Source organism: Notothenia rossii (assembly GCF_949606895.1).
Source record: "Notothenia rossii genome assembly, chromosome: 10".
Classification (NCBI taxonomy): Eukaryota; Metazoa; Chordata; class Actinopteri; order Perciformes; family Nototheniidae; genus Notothenia; species Notothenia rossii.
Window position 1 is genome coordinate 17,603,644 of NC_136908.1, and position 16,299 is coordinate 17,619,942.

General features: G+C 39.1%; 2 protein-coding genes across 2 annotated transcripts in view; one reads left to right on the forward strand and one right to left on the reverse strand.

Moving 5' to 3' along the window:
• The first annotated feature begins 771 nt into the window (after positions 1 to 771).
• On the forward strand, positions 772 to 11,525 carry zdhhc3b (zDHHC palmitoyltransferase 3b). The gene is made up of 7 exons (XM_079654471.1): positions 772 to 1,107; positions 5,507 to 5,838; positions 6,278 to 6,402; positions 7,346 to 7,442; positions 7,683 to 7,764; positions 8,063 to 8,193; positions 9,011 to 11,525. Exons 2-7 carry the CDS (start codon positions 5,536 to 5,538, stop codon positions 9,167 to 9,169), a joined length of 897 nt encoding a protein of 298 aa, XP_079510597.1. The 5' UTR covers positions 772 to 1,107; positions 5,507 to 5,535; the 3' UTR covers positions 9,170 to 11,525.
• Positions 11,526 to 14,910: 3,385 nt separating this feature from the next.
• Positions 14,911 to 16,299, reverse strand: part of tmem42b (transmembrane protein 42b) — a 2,259-nt gene continuing 870 nt past the window's right edge. Inside the window, exons 2-3 of the mRNA XM_079654472.1 lie at positions 15,761 to 15,907; positions 14,911 to 15,501 (exon numbers count right to left, since the gene is read on the reverse strand). Of these exons, the coding sequence (XP_079510598.1) occupies positions 15,358 to 15,501; positions 15,761 to 15,907 (291 nt within the window). The 3' untranslated portion in view covers positions 14,911 to 15,357. The remainder of the gene's footprint in view (positions 15,502 to 15,760; positions 15,908 to 16,299) is intronic.

Sequence of the window (16,299 nt, forward strand, 5' to 3'; positions counted from 1 at the left end):
ATGTATTAAATATGTAATAAGCATGTCTTGTGACACTAATCCAAACAATAAAAAAAGTGTTGCCCATAAATTCGTATTTAAATGTAACTAGAGTTCAATTTTTTCAGTTGTGAAAAAAATGATTTCAAATCATTCATAAATCATGCAAAGGAGTGACTTTTTTTGTTTAGTATGACTAGCACTATATTAGTTTATTTTACCTTTGGGGAAATAGCTATTCTAATAAATTCAGAATGAGCTTTATCCAAGATAGACAAAGTGTCCTTATCAGGCACCTGTACACTGATCAGTTGCAGATTAAAGTGGCCAGGGTCCCACACCAAATTATTGTTAAATATTTTTCATGGGCTGATAGGGGTCAAGTTTGTTTCTTTCTCTGATTTTTTGTTTTAATCAGTACAAAATAATCTGGATAATCCATGATGAAACTTGCACTAATGGAACCTCTCTAGGCAGCAGCATTGACAGGATGTGCATTAATCCACCCCTGCCTCTAAATGGCAATTAAACACTTTGCATTTCAAAACAGCACTAATACAATCTACATTTGTTAACATTTAATTTAGCACACAATCAGCCTATTATGACAATATGTTGTATACTAATAATCAGAATCAAGTTTATTGCCAGGTAGGTTTACACATATGAGGAATTTGCATTTGGTGTATGATGAATCAAACAACATGAACAACATAAGAAACAATGTGAAACAGTTTATGGTACAGGGCAGTGTATCAGTAGGCTGGGTGAATCTTCCGCCTGACAGACTCAGAGCAGGGCACGAACGCCCATGTAGATAGTATCGGACTTCCTGGTCTCCTCTGTGTTGCTCTGCTCCTCCTGTAAAGCTGCCTAGAGAGGGGGAAGCTCTAGCTAGGTTACGGCCTGTTTTAAGGCTCAGTGCCCTGCTGTAAGTAGCACACTTAAAAGGTGAATTAACACCTCTTCGACACCGAGGCGAGCTGCGGAGTGCATCTGTCCGCAGAGCAGTGAGGTTAGCTGGGATTGCGCTAACAGGAGGAGGGGACTCAGTTCCGTGTTTTTATCTATCAGGCTTCAGACGAAGAATAACAAGAAACTTTTGGAGATAAACCTGGAGAGTGTGAGGTATGTTTGTGAAAAACAGCGGACGTTAAATAATGCTATTTTACTGTAACGTGGATAATGCTTTAAGGCGGTTACAATCAGCTATCAATATGCTGCTCCAGGTGCCAGAGCTACTTCCTGTTCGCGTTAATTGCATTATCATGTTGGGAAGTTATTTAATTAATCGTGGATCACTGATCACTAACTGGAAAGACCCCATTGGTTATGACAACATACTTCCCCTTTTTACTCATCCATCTTTTGGGAGGTCAGAGGTCGATGTAGCTAGAGTCTTGCTCAAGGGCACTTCAGAAATGTTGACTCCCTAGTTATTACCTTTTAAGATTTCCAAAATGAGTTGCTCATAAGTAATGCCCGGCGGAAGGTCTATACACGTGATTACAGTGTTTTGCATTGTTATAGCACTGATTTACAGCTGAAATGATTAGAAAGCCAAGCATTTAGCAAAACAAAAACCCAGATATTTTCTTAAGAGGAGGCTGGGTACCAGGTTTGAGTCAAAAGATATTTCATTTTGGCATTAAAGTGTGTCATTTCACCAAAGACACATTTTCAATAGGAAGTTAATGTGTCTGCTTAACAGAGAGATGCACCATGTCGATACTACTTAAACAAGTTAGGTACCAATGTTTTGTATGTAAACTTCACTGGTTACAACTTATCAAAAACGGGTTCAGAAGAATTTCAGCTTTTTCTTCATCAAATTCTGATGGGAAAAGCTGATGGTATTGATCCCTCTGTAGAGCACTATTTACAGCCCACATTTCAATCAATATCTGCTTCACACTTCACTATAGTTAGTAACTTCAGGTAATCCTCCAATTTCACAGCATCGGGAGAGTCACATAAATCTCTACACTATTGAATCAAGTGCTCTGCTAGTAAAACTAAACTGAATATAAATATAATTTTTTAGTCTTTGAAAAATGTGTTTTTTTACTCTTGGTAAAAAGGAAAATCCATTCATGTTAATGATCTCAACAGGAGGTCAAATGAGCTGCCTCTCCTCTCTACATCACGTTCCTCATCCAGCCTGTCTGCATTATTTTCCACCATCAGTCTCTTACTTTGAAATTCATTCTAGCAGCAGACTATCAAACATACCCCATACATCATTAATTTAGTATCTGACTCTGCCATGCATATATTTTGAGTCCCTGAGTCACAATACAGGATACATCAGGCCTTTTCACATACTGTATCTAATGTTTCAGTACTGCAGTGGCTTCGGGATGCTGATAGTGGCATATCAGTACAGAAACTACTAACTGTTGTTTCTTTGAGTTGTTTCTGTGACAATCAATTCATTTACTAATTCCCATTGTAAAAAGAAAAGAAGCAGCAATTCACTGAGAGAAATCTATTGACTCGTTCTCCGTGTTACAAAAAATAAGCTATTGATTTAGTTTCTGTTAATGAACTCTGGTTTTGCAGCGAGTTTCACTCCAGGTCTTTCACAAGACACCGTTCTTAGAGTCATCTAAGTGTCTTTGTTATTAATGGCCTGAAACATTAAAAAAAGCAGTCCACATGACAAATATATTACCATACCAACCTTTAACAAATGTGTCTTGTCCCCCTCACTGAAACAAGTTTTTCTTGTAATGGTCTGCTCTGCAAGCTGAATCAGATATACACTGGTAAACAGTCACATGCATAACTATAAGAGTAGGAACCTGTTTAACAAAGATACTCCATGAAATGAAGTAAAGGGAAGTACTTATGTACAGATTTTCTCAAAGGTCTTACAGTTGTCCCTTGCAATGAATAATGATTTCCCCTTTTTAAGATGTGGTATTATCTGATTACTATATCTAAAGCATTTACATGTTGGCTACATTTTAATGCCTGTTACATTTCAGTAAAATGGAGATCTGTAACCTGAAATTAAAGTTGGCATGGTAACTAAATCCTGCCCCTCCAGGTTTCTTAGTTTGAAGGATGAGAGCTGATAGCCTTTTGCTAATAGATGACCTGATGATAAGGTAAAAGACAGTCTGTTTTATAGTTACAACAATGTAATGTGATGATGAATCCGTTTTTGTTGGAATTTTCCTTAAAGTATTTTTAGTTAAGTTTGAAATAAAGCAAGAACCAGCACCCTAAAATGACAGTACAGCATGTGTTAAAACTATTGTTTCTGTTTACTACCACCGGAGCAGAGACGCACGCTTCAGTAATCCCAGACTCCTGGTGAAAGTGATACTCGCAGACACACCAGACGTCTAACCTGACCTCCCTCTGTGCCTGACTCATCTGCGCGATGACACGGCTGTTGAAAAGGGTAAAGAGGGTTGGTTTGGTTTGTGTTCGAGCATACATTATTTTAAAATACAGAAAGTAATTTTTTCCCCCAAGAAAGTATCCCAAATGCCTTCAATATCAGAATAGTAGATAATGTTCTCCTCATATTTGTCAGACAAAAAGGTTTGTGTTTCAAAAGATTGGTAGATAGATAGGTTGAGACGGCAGCTATGTCAAAATAATACATTTAATTATCAAAAAGTCCATCCAAGTCACACTTGAAGGATGTGTTTAGATGGGTTTACTTGGCTTTACACAGCAGTGCTTTGAGCTAAATGCTAACACCAGCATGCTAATATGCTCACAATGAAAAGGCTAACATGCTGATGTTCAGTAAGTATAATGTGCCGTAACCATTTTCTTAGCATGGCTTGTTAGCAGGCTTACATTAGAAAGGATTGGCAAACTCCTTAGGATTGGTCCTCCTAAGCCTTATTCATACAGGAAGTGCCTCGAGACAGGGAGGGGTGACTTGGCAAAGACGGCACACCAGTAACAGTTAATAGAGGATGACTAAACAGATACAAAATACAATCATATGCAATCAACACAAATGCTCAGATGATTTCTTCAACATGATTGATCTTTAAATGTGTTGTGAGTGAGAGGCCAGATGGGTGTGGTGCTGTGTGCAGTAGGATGGGCTGGGTAATACGAAGCATACAAAGAGGGTCTGGTTAGTGATCTGGAGTCGGGCTCTAATGAACTGTTTAAATTCAAACCAGAGATGGCGGCCTCTTACTAATTTAATCCCAGAAGCGCTGTCGGAACACCACATCTTTTTAATACTAATTAATACAGACGTAAAAGTAAAGATTAGGTCATTGCTCAGTTAAGCCTAATGGATAGATGGAATCCTCAGGAATTACCCATTTGGCTGCTCCCCCTATAAAGTTCAGGTTTTAGTGAGGAGACGGCGCCGAGGTCCATCGGCCGTCCTCCGGGAATTAGCATTTTTACTCAGTCTGTGTTATCTGCATAAAATAGTGAGGCCTTCTTTTGGTTTTCTGACATTTGATCCCCTTTGAAGTCCAAACATCTTTATCGACACACACTCAGACATCCTCCATTGCTTATTCATGAGGCTCGGGAACACACTCAGGCCCCGTGCGGCTCAGGCTACTGGAGGCGTCTCTGTTGAAGCTTTGTTTGTTTCACTTTTAAAGCCAAAATTGCCATTTCCTAATCCTTCAGCAGCCTCTTCGTTTCTCTGAGAGAATTTGGTGAGGTTGTTTGGCCTGTTGGGATTAGGCCAGTCATTGTTTTTTCTCCTTCAGTTTATGCTTCCTGCTGATATTTGCTGATTCACTCTGCAGACTTATAAACCCCTTATCTTTGTTTATATTGCTTGAGGATATGGAGAACTTTTTTTAAGAAAATGTACTCAGACTCTGAATTGCTTTGGTAACACACTCACAAACTGTGATATTGCTTTAATGAAGACAGGGCAGTTATATACAGCTTGGGGAATTCATCAATTTGTAGATCAAAGTTATTTGCATTCATTTTGAGAATTGACTTTTTTAGATCATTTAAAATACTAAACATATTTTCTTTGAGAGTTAGTATTTTATTTGTCTTACGTGACAGCAAATCTATGATTTTAAGGTGTTGGATAACGGCTGGTCGCTGTAAAGAAAATCCTATATGACAATATTTAATTTATACAAGATATTTCCACAATTAGATGATACATAATCATCAGTAATGACGATTTAACGACTAGGCGCATAAAGAAAAATACACCTTCTAGAACAGAACGTTTAATAACTTTACTATAATGCAGCTTTAAAACCAGGAAAAGACAACACTCACCAAATTACGATATCAGAACTCTAAGATGATTAGAATATCAATATTTGACCCAGTATTAGTATTGGTTTGGTGGTCAGAAAAATATAAGAAATGTATCGCTTAAGACCCTGGAGAACTGTACATTTACACCAGAAAGTCAACAATCAGTAAAGTGAAAAATAATAGTTAATTTCCGCCCCTATCTACTATCTAATTCTCTTCTTTCTTTCTTCTTATGTTCTCCACATCTCTCTCCCCCCCCCCTACTTCCTCTCCATCTGTCCTCCGTCTCTCCTCGCAGCATGTGGTGGGAGCCGCAGGTTTTGTAGAATGAAGAGCCCGGCGCACCGCACCAGGGACATCGAGAGGCAAGCTGGCTACCTGAGGCCCGAGCACTGTGCCCCCCCCCCGCTGCGCTACGGCTCCGACACCATGTGGTTCATCCGCGACGGCTGCGGCATCGTGTGCGGCGTCATCACCTGGTTCCTGGTCTTTTACGCCGAGTTTGTGGTGGTGTTCGTCGTGTTGCTGCCTGCCAAGAGCGTAATCTACAGCCTCTTCAACGGGCTGATCTTCAACGCCCTCGGGGTCCTCGCCCTCGCCTCTCATGCTAAGGCCATGTGCACAGACCCGGTCAGTCACACTCTCATCCGGTTACTTCACTGTCTCCCAGTACTCTAATAACACACAGATTGTAGATACTAAATGGTTGTAGCGTCTGCAGATGCATGTTTTTAGATCTAGTTTTAATGTCACTATAATATTTGCGTTGATCCTTTATGGTACATATGTTTTAATGTAATTATGACAGACTTTAATGAGACACAGCGAACTTGTGGTAACTCTACTGTGGTATTCCAGGGTAGAGTTTGGTTTTGGACCTACTGCTTACATATTACCTGGGGCCACTTACTGACATTATCCTGCCCCATTGATATGTTTCCTTTTTAAAGGGTAATTCCCATGTGTATGGAACGTCTCCAGCTAAATCAATGACAGGAAAACCCTGTCAAACATCCACAGGTACAGAAACTACAATTGTATTCCTTGTCAATGCCTCTGTTTTCTTCAGGGAGCCGTGCCTAAAGGGAACGCTACCAAAGAGTTCATCGAAAGCCTGCAGCTCAAACCCGGACAGGTGGTCTACAAGTGTCCCAAGTGCTGCAGCATAAAGCCTGACCGAGCTCACCACTGCAGGTACGGCACTCCCTGTGATAGTGCAGATTGTAGGGAAGATTACAAACTTGGCAACTTCTAAGATGTGGGTCTGGGCGATTAGAGTTTTCTGCTGAAGTCTGCACATTGCAGAGGAAAGTCCTCATGCGTCTCTTCACTTCTTTACTCATCTGTTCCAATGATGAATCGCCGGCCTCTACTGTGTGTGTTTTTCTTTGAGCGTAGCATTTCCCTGCAAGCTTTGCAGGTGGATGTTAAGGAGTTCCCTCTGGGGCAGCTCAGTGGTACCCTGGGATCTTCAGGCATGAAAAGCACAAAAACACTTCAGGGTAACTGAATTGTAAAGCCAGTGACTCATGCTGGCTCAGAGAGAAAAATGGGTGTCAGTTTAAATTAAGAAGATTATATCTTCTTCTTATGAGTCATTCCTGTGGGTGGTTAATGATACCCTTGTCTCTAGTGACCAATAGGAAGAGAATATATTACTCAAAAGATTGCAGCTTTATAAATATTGATTTAGCTTGGAGAGCGTGTAAACAATGAATAAATCTAGCAGGATTTTCTGCTTCGTCAGATGACAACTTCTGAATTGTCAGACCTTACTTGAGATGCATAAGAAATGTAATTCTATGAGATAAATACACACACACACACACACACACACACACACACACACACACACACACACACACACACACACACACACACACACACACACACACACACACACACACACACACACACACACACACACACACACACACACACACACACACACACACACACACACACACACGGACTTAGTCCAGCCACCATGATTGAGAGCACAACGATCCTGTCTCTCACTTCACTTTGCTTGTGTCCTTATCTTACTGTTATTAGAAAAAGACACACTGTTTTCAGATTGGTATTTTGCCTGCAATGTTTGTATTAATTTTCATCAACTTTATCTTTGTGCCCACAGTGTGTGTAAACGCTGCATCAAAAAGATGGACCACCACTGTCCCTGGGTGAATAACTGTGTTGGAGAGAGCAATCAGAAATACTTTGTGCTCTTCACAGTGAGTCCTAAAACACTTGAACCAATATGCTTTTACACAAGTAATAGTGTTGGCTGTATTGCATGGCTAGATATGTAAGCAAAAATATTGAGGAGCAGAAATGCAACAAGTACCTGCCGCCTTCATTCTATATTTACTGTTTGTATCTATGTAATTAACATGGTTATGAAATATAGATTAGATACATGTCTTGATATTATGATTATCTTATGCTTTGTTTTGCTCTTTTTCTCTCCACAGATGTATATTTCACTCATATCTTTCCATGCCCTGATCTTGGTGGCCTTCCATTTTGTTTTCTGCTTTGAAGAAGACTGGACAAGTACGTGATGAACTGATGTAGCAGCTGCTCAGTGTACTCAGGGACTTTATTGTTTTACCACCATTAATGTGCAAATATAGCTTATTATATCCAAGGGAGAATTGTAAAGATGCAAAGCTGCAAACGTATAGTCCATTCTTACCAACCATATCCAGAATGTACCATTAGTAGTTATATTCTTATGTCCTGTGAGAGATTTTTAGGAAAGAGCTTGACTCCATTTTATTACTGTGCATTTTCACACAGATAAAATACTCCTTTACAACGTGACAAATCTTTCTTCCCTCTTCTTTTCCAGAGTGCAGTAACTTCTCTCCACCGGCTACCGTCATCCTCCTCATCCTCCTCTGCTTTGAGGCTCTCCTCTTCCTGATCTTCACTGCAGTCATGTTTGGGACCCAGGTCCACTCCATCTGCTCCGATGAGACGGTGAGTCAAAAACCTAAAAGTCATTAAATAGTCAGACTTTAAAAAATCCAAATTGGAATCAGCCAAGGAAATGACATCTGGCGCATCCCTAACAACCAAATCACTCATCTGTTTTTGAATAAGTATGTGTTGGGCTGGTTGAGTTTAGGCAGCAAGTTATCCTGACACACATGTAGGCACTTTCTTTCTGCCGCTCTGACTTTTGAAAATAAGTCATGAATTCATCCTGTGTGTTGTTTACTAAATCATAGCACAGATGATAGAAGGAGCAGGTCATTTGCTTACTCTGCAGCCTCCAGGTAGGTGAGATTATTTCCCATACTGTGTCGGCTCAACCACCCACAACAATGACTCACAGCGGCTTGATCTTCTATACAAACATCATCTACTTCAGTCCATGTTGTGCCTGCGTGCTGTCCTTTGACACCAGGGAATGCTGACAGTGAGTCACCATAAACATAATTAAAGGAATACTTGTTGATTATTTTTTAAATACATTACTTTTTTTTATCCAATGGCTCCGATGAATACAATCTAAGGGTTGACAAAAGTATTTTTTTTATCCTGCTTTTCTGATTCTACGTTCACCGTGGAGGCATCCAATCATTTCAATTACGCGTTCAAGGTAACACAGGGAGTTACTGATGGCTGAATATATACCAACCAGACCACAAAAAAAAGTACAAATACAAAACATCCCTGTCACTCGTTACTTTATAATGGTTCATTTAACATTTGGATACACGGCTATATGTTCAGCTTTAATCAGTTCTGGAGATTGTCAGATTCTGATGTTTGTCACTTCTTTTACCTGCAGGGTATCGAACAGCTTAAGAAGGAGGAGAGACGATGGGCCAAAAGGTCCAAATGGATGAATTTGAAGGTGGTGTTTGGCCATCCGTTCTCTATAGCCTGGCTGAGCCCCTTTGCAACACCCGACCACGGCAAGGCAGACTTTTACCAGTACATTGTGTGAAAACTGAAGCCTGGCTGAGCTCTGCTGCTGTGGACTTCCCCGATATCCCTTCCTATTGGCTGGACCTCAACGAGCATGAACTCCTCTTTACCACTTCTACATTTTCTTTCATTTATGCCTATTTTGTTTATCAATATTATCAGGGTGTTCCGTTGTGAGTTCCGTTGTCAAAGATGTTTTGGTTTTTAAAACATTCACCTTCTTTTTATTTTTGTTTGTCTGGTGCTGACTGAGAGTTGTTGCAACAACTTGACAAGAGGCACTTAAACCACAGCCAGAGGCGGAGTTCTTCCTGCAGTATGTCTGATCATTTCCTGCTTCCAAAACTAGACAATAATGTGAACTCGAAACTGAAGTCCAGAAAGTTTCACTGTCCGTGTGACAAAATGGACTCCGGAGTTTGTCTTCCTTTGTAAACATTGTAACCCTTTCACTTCTTTATATGCTGTATTCCTGTTGTTGCAATAGTCTTTTGCTAAATGCTGCGGGTGATTTGCCTTAGAACAGTGCATTAGTGAACGTTGGCCTCTGCTTTTTTGTTTAAAGAAATGTTTATTATTTTGCCTTATCAAGACATTCAGGGTGAGACAGGATCATATTAGTTAAATATTTTAATAAATGAGATTGTCTTGTTGTTCTTTGATGCCAGATAGGTGGATAAATCCAGGTATTTTAGGAAATGTAACTTGACACTGCATTTTATCAAATGTATGTTTTGATTTACATACTTTTAGTCTGCACTTTATCCCCCCTTTCTTGCTTATCATATACAAACAGGTTAGGTATGTGTTTTTTGTTGTTTGGACGGGCCATTAGCTAATTTCCAGCCAAAACCGGAGCTGTGAAGGACATCCAAAGGCTGTAGGACAGTTCACTGCCTTAGTTAAAGTTATACTCTGGTTGATATGGCAACAGTCAATGGTTTCCATAGCACAATTTATAATACTACAGTGAACCCTCGCTGAGCAGCTATTTTGTCAGAAATACGACCAAAACAAGCAGCAGTAGCAACGATGCTACCAAACAAAATGAACAATCAGCACCATAATCAGCTGTGCTCTGATTTTATGTTTGGACCTCAAGCGAATTAAGATAAACAGTGTGTGGGGCTTGTCCTTCAGGAGGAGAAGATGAGAGCAGGCAACATGATAACATAATTAAAGTTTAACTAGGAACCATCTGGTGATTCAGACCACAGCAACCACACTGCCAAATCGGTTCAGGGCGTAAAGTAGGGCTGACTTTGGCCCCTTCAGCGTTTCCTGCACCCCTACTTAAGCCTTCCTCAGACTACTCCTGAGTTCTAATCTGCAGCAATATATTTTTTCCTCCTTGAATTTTGTATCGAAACACACTGTGACTATTAATGAAATAAGATTAAACGCTAACGCTTTGAGTCGCTTATTGGTAATTTCAATGTGTGGCAAGAAAGGCAGACTTGCCTCTGACAAAGAAAAACACTATACGGAGAGGTAATAACTGAATTCATTTACATCAAATGGTTACTTGGTATAAATCTTGAGCTGAAATTCATGGAAATCCTATGGATTATAATTTTAAAATCACTTCGAAGGTAAGCAGTTGTGTCTAGTCCAAGAAGCGCTGCAGCTTTTAAATGGCAATCGTATTTATAATTCAGTAGTTTGTTTTGACCAGTGTCTTTTTGTTTATTCGACAACTCTTGTGCAGCGAATCTACTCAACCTCTTGGCTTCGTACCAGTTTAAATCGGTCACCAGCAATTGATGGAATTTGCTTTTCGATAATCCAGTTTGTCATAGATTGTAGTTGTGAGCCTGACTAGAGGGGAAAAGCCTGCAGGATAAAATGTTGGTTTGAATTTAGACCAGTGTAAAATGTTCACCGAGGCCTGAAAGATCATATTAGGAATGCACGTTTTAACAGCACTGGAGCATCCAGTGTGAGGAGGATGTTTCACTTTTGTTGGGAATAATTTGGTGCAGATAGGAAATAGTCCACTTCAAAGCATTTAACACTTAAAAATGCCTTTGCTGAAATGTGTTCGAAAGCCTTACTGTATTTAAAACAAGCGTTTTAAGGGTGATGAAAGGACACATTTGAACATACATGTTGCCAAATTGAATGCTTATTGAAGGGATGCATTGAAGTAACCATTTCAAGACAGGTTTTATGAAATGCAAACATTTTATCATATGGAGATGCGATGGTTTCTGTTTACACATAATGTACACCAGCTTTCTTCTAGAATTGTTTAATATGTCCTTTGTGGTCAGGTATGAATAGCCTTTTTTAGTACTTACTGTGGACCACATATTCTTTTTGACTGGTATTTGTTTAAAGGGGAATGAAATAAAATGGTATGTGACACAACTTTCTTCGATTGTTATGGTTAATGATTGTTGCCATCCGTTTTCTTTATATTTTGGCAGAACATTTTTGACTAATTCGGGTGTTTTAAAAAAAAAATGAGAGAGCAAGGTATTCCTTTTTGAGATAATTGGCTTGCTTATTAGAGGGATGGAATAAGAAATTATACTTGACACTATTGTCAAATAACTATATTCAAACACATAAATTATACAATTCTGTCCAAGCTGTTATCTGCCATGTTACTGGGGTGCAAGGCATTTGAAAAGGCTTTAAAGGGATTTAAGTTTCATCTGCCATTTTTCCAAGAGGTATTTAAAGAAAGGGCTGGTCTAATGAAGCATCACCGTGTGAATACAGGTAGACTAGCTCAGGGCTAACATCACATCCAGCCCTATAAAGTGAGAACGCATTTCATACATTACTTAGGAAATAGAGCCCAATGAATATAATGTCTCTGTTTGTTGTAGGAAAACAGTCATGCCATTTACTTATTCAACCTTGGAAAGTAGAATGGCTCTATAAAGCTACTCTGTTTAAAGACGAAAGCTGTCTTGAAGACGTACTTAACATCTTCTCACAGCCAATAATATCTGAGTGATGGAGACGAGAATCTTGTTTGTCAGATATGATGTTTTATTTAATAATTCAACAGTGTTTCTTCTCTCAGTGAGGATGGCAATTGATACATTCTTTAAAGTGTTTCCTATTAAGAGAATATATTTACACTTTTACAAACCTTCAGAATAAATTGATAACTAATCTTTATATCTAAGTTGTACCAACAAACTACTGCAAAATCGGTGTCTTTCCGTTTATTCTACCATGATATGAGTCAAAACTTTACTGAATCAGAAAAAGGGCTCATACATTTACTGTTCTCTAGCAGTGCAGTACATTAACTTATCAATGTGACACACACCGTGTGAGGTCCACGTTATAACTCAGTGATTTTCAAATCTCTCTGTACAACCCAATCTACAGTTTAAGTGCACAATACATCACACCCAGGGCCATGCGGCTGTCATGGAGCTTTAAATGTGGCAACTGCCAAGCTCCAGCTGGTTATATTACAGTGGGAGTGGATTCACAGGTAGATGGTTAAACATCATATCATGCCAATAACTGGAGGAAAAGCCAGGCACATTATAACCCTTCAGAATGTAAAGAAAAATATTACATATATCAAAGGCGTGTTAAAGAAATAGTTTGACATTTTTGGAAGTGCAATTATTTCCTTTCTTGCTGAGAGTTTGATGAGAAGATCTCTCATGTCTTTATACAGCTAGAAGCCTAGCTTATCAGAACAACTGTAAAGAGCTAGCCTGTGGTAACATACCAAACAGCACCTCCTAAACTCATATACTCACAAGTTATATGCAGCGATCCGGTAGTCCACAAATAAAAAATAAACTGTCAAATTGTCAAGTAGTGAGAAATAGTCTGGCAGATAACCTCCCATTAAGCCCTACCTAAATCTGTCAAGTAAATAGGAAGCTAGACTGGTTAGCTTTGCATAGACTATAAACCTGCCTGTCTCTCTGTTCAAATGCCAAATTACACCCTACTGGTAGTACTTGAAGGCCTCCTATTCCCTTTAAATAGAGACAGGCTAGCTGTTTCCCCTGTTTTCAGTCTTGATGATAAGCTAAGCTAACTTGCTAACATCTACAGTTTATATTGTGAGACCAGACATAAGAGTTGTATCAATCTTCTTATCTAACTCTCTACAAGAAAGCAAATTTACTTCTCTGTGGCTGTGAGTTATCTCCACTGTTTAAGAAATATAAGAACACTCAGCCAACCTTTAACTTTAGAGCTTCATAATCACATTGTCACTGCAGTCACATTAATAGAGACGCATGTAAATCACATGATACAAACCCTACACAGCAGCAGCTGGAAGGATATATTTGTGCATTGCTGCTGTGGAACATTACATACAGGTATTAGAGCTACCATTCTGCATTTATGTATCTAGACAACAGCAAAGTGTGATCTTAAAATAGTTCAATAAAGCAACCTTTCATGTCATATTCAGTCCAACCCCTGTACTTGGCTGATTTACGCTTACCGAAACGTCCCTCTAGCAGCATGTTTTTTCATTTTCTACATTACATCATGAATACTCAAAGCATCATTCACTTTTATACACATCACAGTGTTATGAGATTTAAAGGTGAATAATTGTATTGCTCTCTCACTGACAACTCTAGGGATGTAGAGGGAGCTTTTAATAAAGCCAGGTTAAACCCAGAGTGATGAAGGTCTATGGACAGGAAAATATAAGATTGTAAATGCATGGCGCACGCATAAAGCTCAACAGGCAATTAAAGAGGCCATGTGATGTCTCTTATGCTTAAGAGACGGTTTGGACACTTTAGTCACATGATTGTGAATTTAATAACATTATTCAGCTCACAGGGACTTCCCTCTGATGTGGACTGATGCTCCAGGATGCTTTGGTGTGAGAGATTTGAGTTCAATTTTCAGTAGAAACATGCAATGTCCAACATAAAGTGGAAGAGCATCTTCCTCTGAATCATAAAATGTGTCATGCTCCTATCTTGAGGTTCAAGCTTTCAAGAAAGGCAAATCATATTTTTTTTAAAGAACCAAAGGATGAAACTTTCAAAGCTACATAAGTATTATTTCTTGTGAAAATAAAATTTCTTCAGCTAAGTGCTTCACTATTAACCTGCCTCAAGCATGCATAAAATGCAACATCAGTGTAAGATGTTTACAGTGACTGTCTTAGTTATTTAAGGAAATGTCAGAATTAAGAAAGCTTTGGTGATTTGACGGCTACGATACATAATGCACTGGCTGATTAATAGTGACATCGTGAGCATGGCCAATGATGCTATTTGTCCATTTCTCATGAACACAACACCAAAGATTGACGAGAGATCAGTCTGACCATATGGCCACAGGTTTTCAAAGTACACATACATATATGTTAATAATTTTGTGTCTATTCCTTTAATTAAATAGTTTTGAATACAATGACTTCCTTATTGCAGAGAGTTAGATGAAGATTTGTGAAGATTGTAACTCTCAATTGTCTGTCAAATACAAAGCTGCAGCTAAAGAACTTTAGCTTAGCACACAGCCAGTAAAAGGGAAAATAGCTAGCCTGGCTCTGTACAAAACTAACAATATATGACTTGTTTTTCAATACATACAATACCATATTGAAAAACAAAGACTGCTAAGCTTACTGTACAAACATAGAGTGCATGGTGTCAATGTTTTCATCTAACTCTCTGTCGGAAGTGCATTTCCCAAAATGTCAAATTATTTGTAGCCTTTTCTATTGCCTCACACCTCTGTTAGCTCACACGCTTTTTTTGCTGCTGTTGATAAAAAGATTTCCCAAAAGTAGCATAAAGCTAGTATCAGTTTTCCTTTATTGTAAGCTCGTCTGCAAAGATAATTTTAGAGCATCTGGAAAACTGGGCACAGGCATCCATTATCTTGTCTCCACTAGCCAGATTGTAGCTGGGCATGGCCAGACTGGCTAAAGGCCAACGCCTCCTCTGATTTTAAAACAGACCTAAACAATGCTGTTCCTCAGCCAAACGGCAACCTAAAGGATAACTGTTAACAATACAAATAAAGCATTTGGTTTTCATAAGGAATCATTCATTTTGAGGGGCATTTAGTTATTCCGAATACAATTTCTCTAAAAAAACTTTGAGGGAGGGAAGACAGCATGTTTTTTTAAATGACATTTTCTTTGGCTAGATCAAATCAGAGGAGATGCCAACCAAAATACTCCTATTACCACAGTAATAGGCCAGTTGGAGCCAGGCCCAACTCTAGTGGAGACCAGTCATATCATTCGTCCTTGTGTCTTGCGTCATGTTGTGCATCCTGCGGTGAAACCCTCTGCAGTACCAACAGACCAGAGAAGGTCAGGGAGATCCCAACCCACCACAACGTTATCTGGGCTTCACCAAAGATCAGCTGGCCCAGGAAAGCCTGCAGGGAGAAAAGAATTAGGGTTTATTTTTTAACAAAGTAAATCAGTCTCTTTAATGATGCCTTGAGGGGATATGTCAAACAAGGAGGTTAACTTAGTTATTTCTGAAAATATTCCTAGCCTAGTTTCTAAAATAAAGCAGCTTTTACAGTATAAGGACGAAAGGTCACTTTGAAAATAACATACTCCACTACAGCAAGTATTATGCTTAGAGGACAAGTGGTAAGGCTAGATCCTGTAAAATAAACGGTTACTTACGGAAGATATAAAGTTGGAGGCTGTGGTGGTCACAGTGGTTTGGGTGGAGGAAGAGGAGTACCTAAGTGCTTTGGCAAGAAAGGTCCACATCACAGCATTGCAGGTGAAAAGCAGCCCCCCACACAGCAGCCTCAGAGGGATATGGAGCTGAAAACAAAAAGACACTTGTAAATTAATGACATCTAATTGATGTTTTGTGAAGCTAGAAGGTATACGCTGTGGGCTTTATCATATAAGAAGTACACATTATGCTACATTGTTTTGCATATTTTGAAAGGACTGCAATCTAATGAGAGAATAAAGTATCATTACATGGAAATGCATAAGAAGTGAATTAATAAGAATAATGTTATATTCACACTGAGCAATATAAGGTGAGGGGTCCCGGTCCCTGTTGTTTTGATTATAACACTATGTCTGAAAGTCTTATGACGCATCAAACCTCATGATCCATAACCAAATCATATGTTTTGCATTCACCAGGGCTGCATACCCAATTTGCAATTTCAAATAGCCATCAGTTTAAAGGTCACTGTTTC

Bases quoted from the DNA above. Each gene is read 5' to 3' on its own strand.
- zdhhc3b (XM_079654471.1), top strand. From the start codon at position 5,536: ATGAAGAGCCCGGCGCACCGCACCAGGGACATCGAGAGGCAAGCTGGC. The intron at 5,839-6,277 runs GTCAGTCACACT...TGTTTTCTTCAG, and splicing joins AGGCCATGTGCACAGACCCG to GGAGCCGTGCCTAAAGGGAA. The intron at 7,443-7,682 runs GTGAGTCCTAAA...TTCTCTCCACAG, and splicing joins AATACTTTGTGCTCTTCACA to ATGTATATTTCACTCATATC.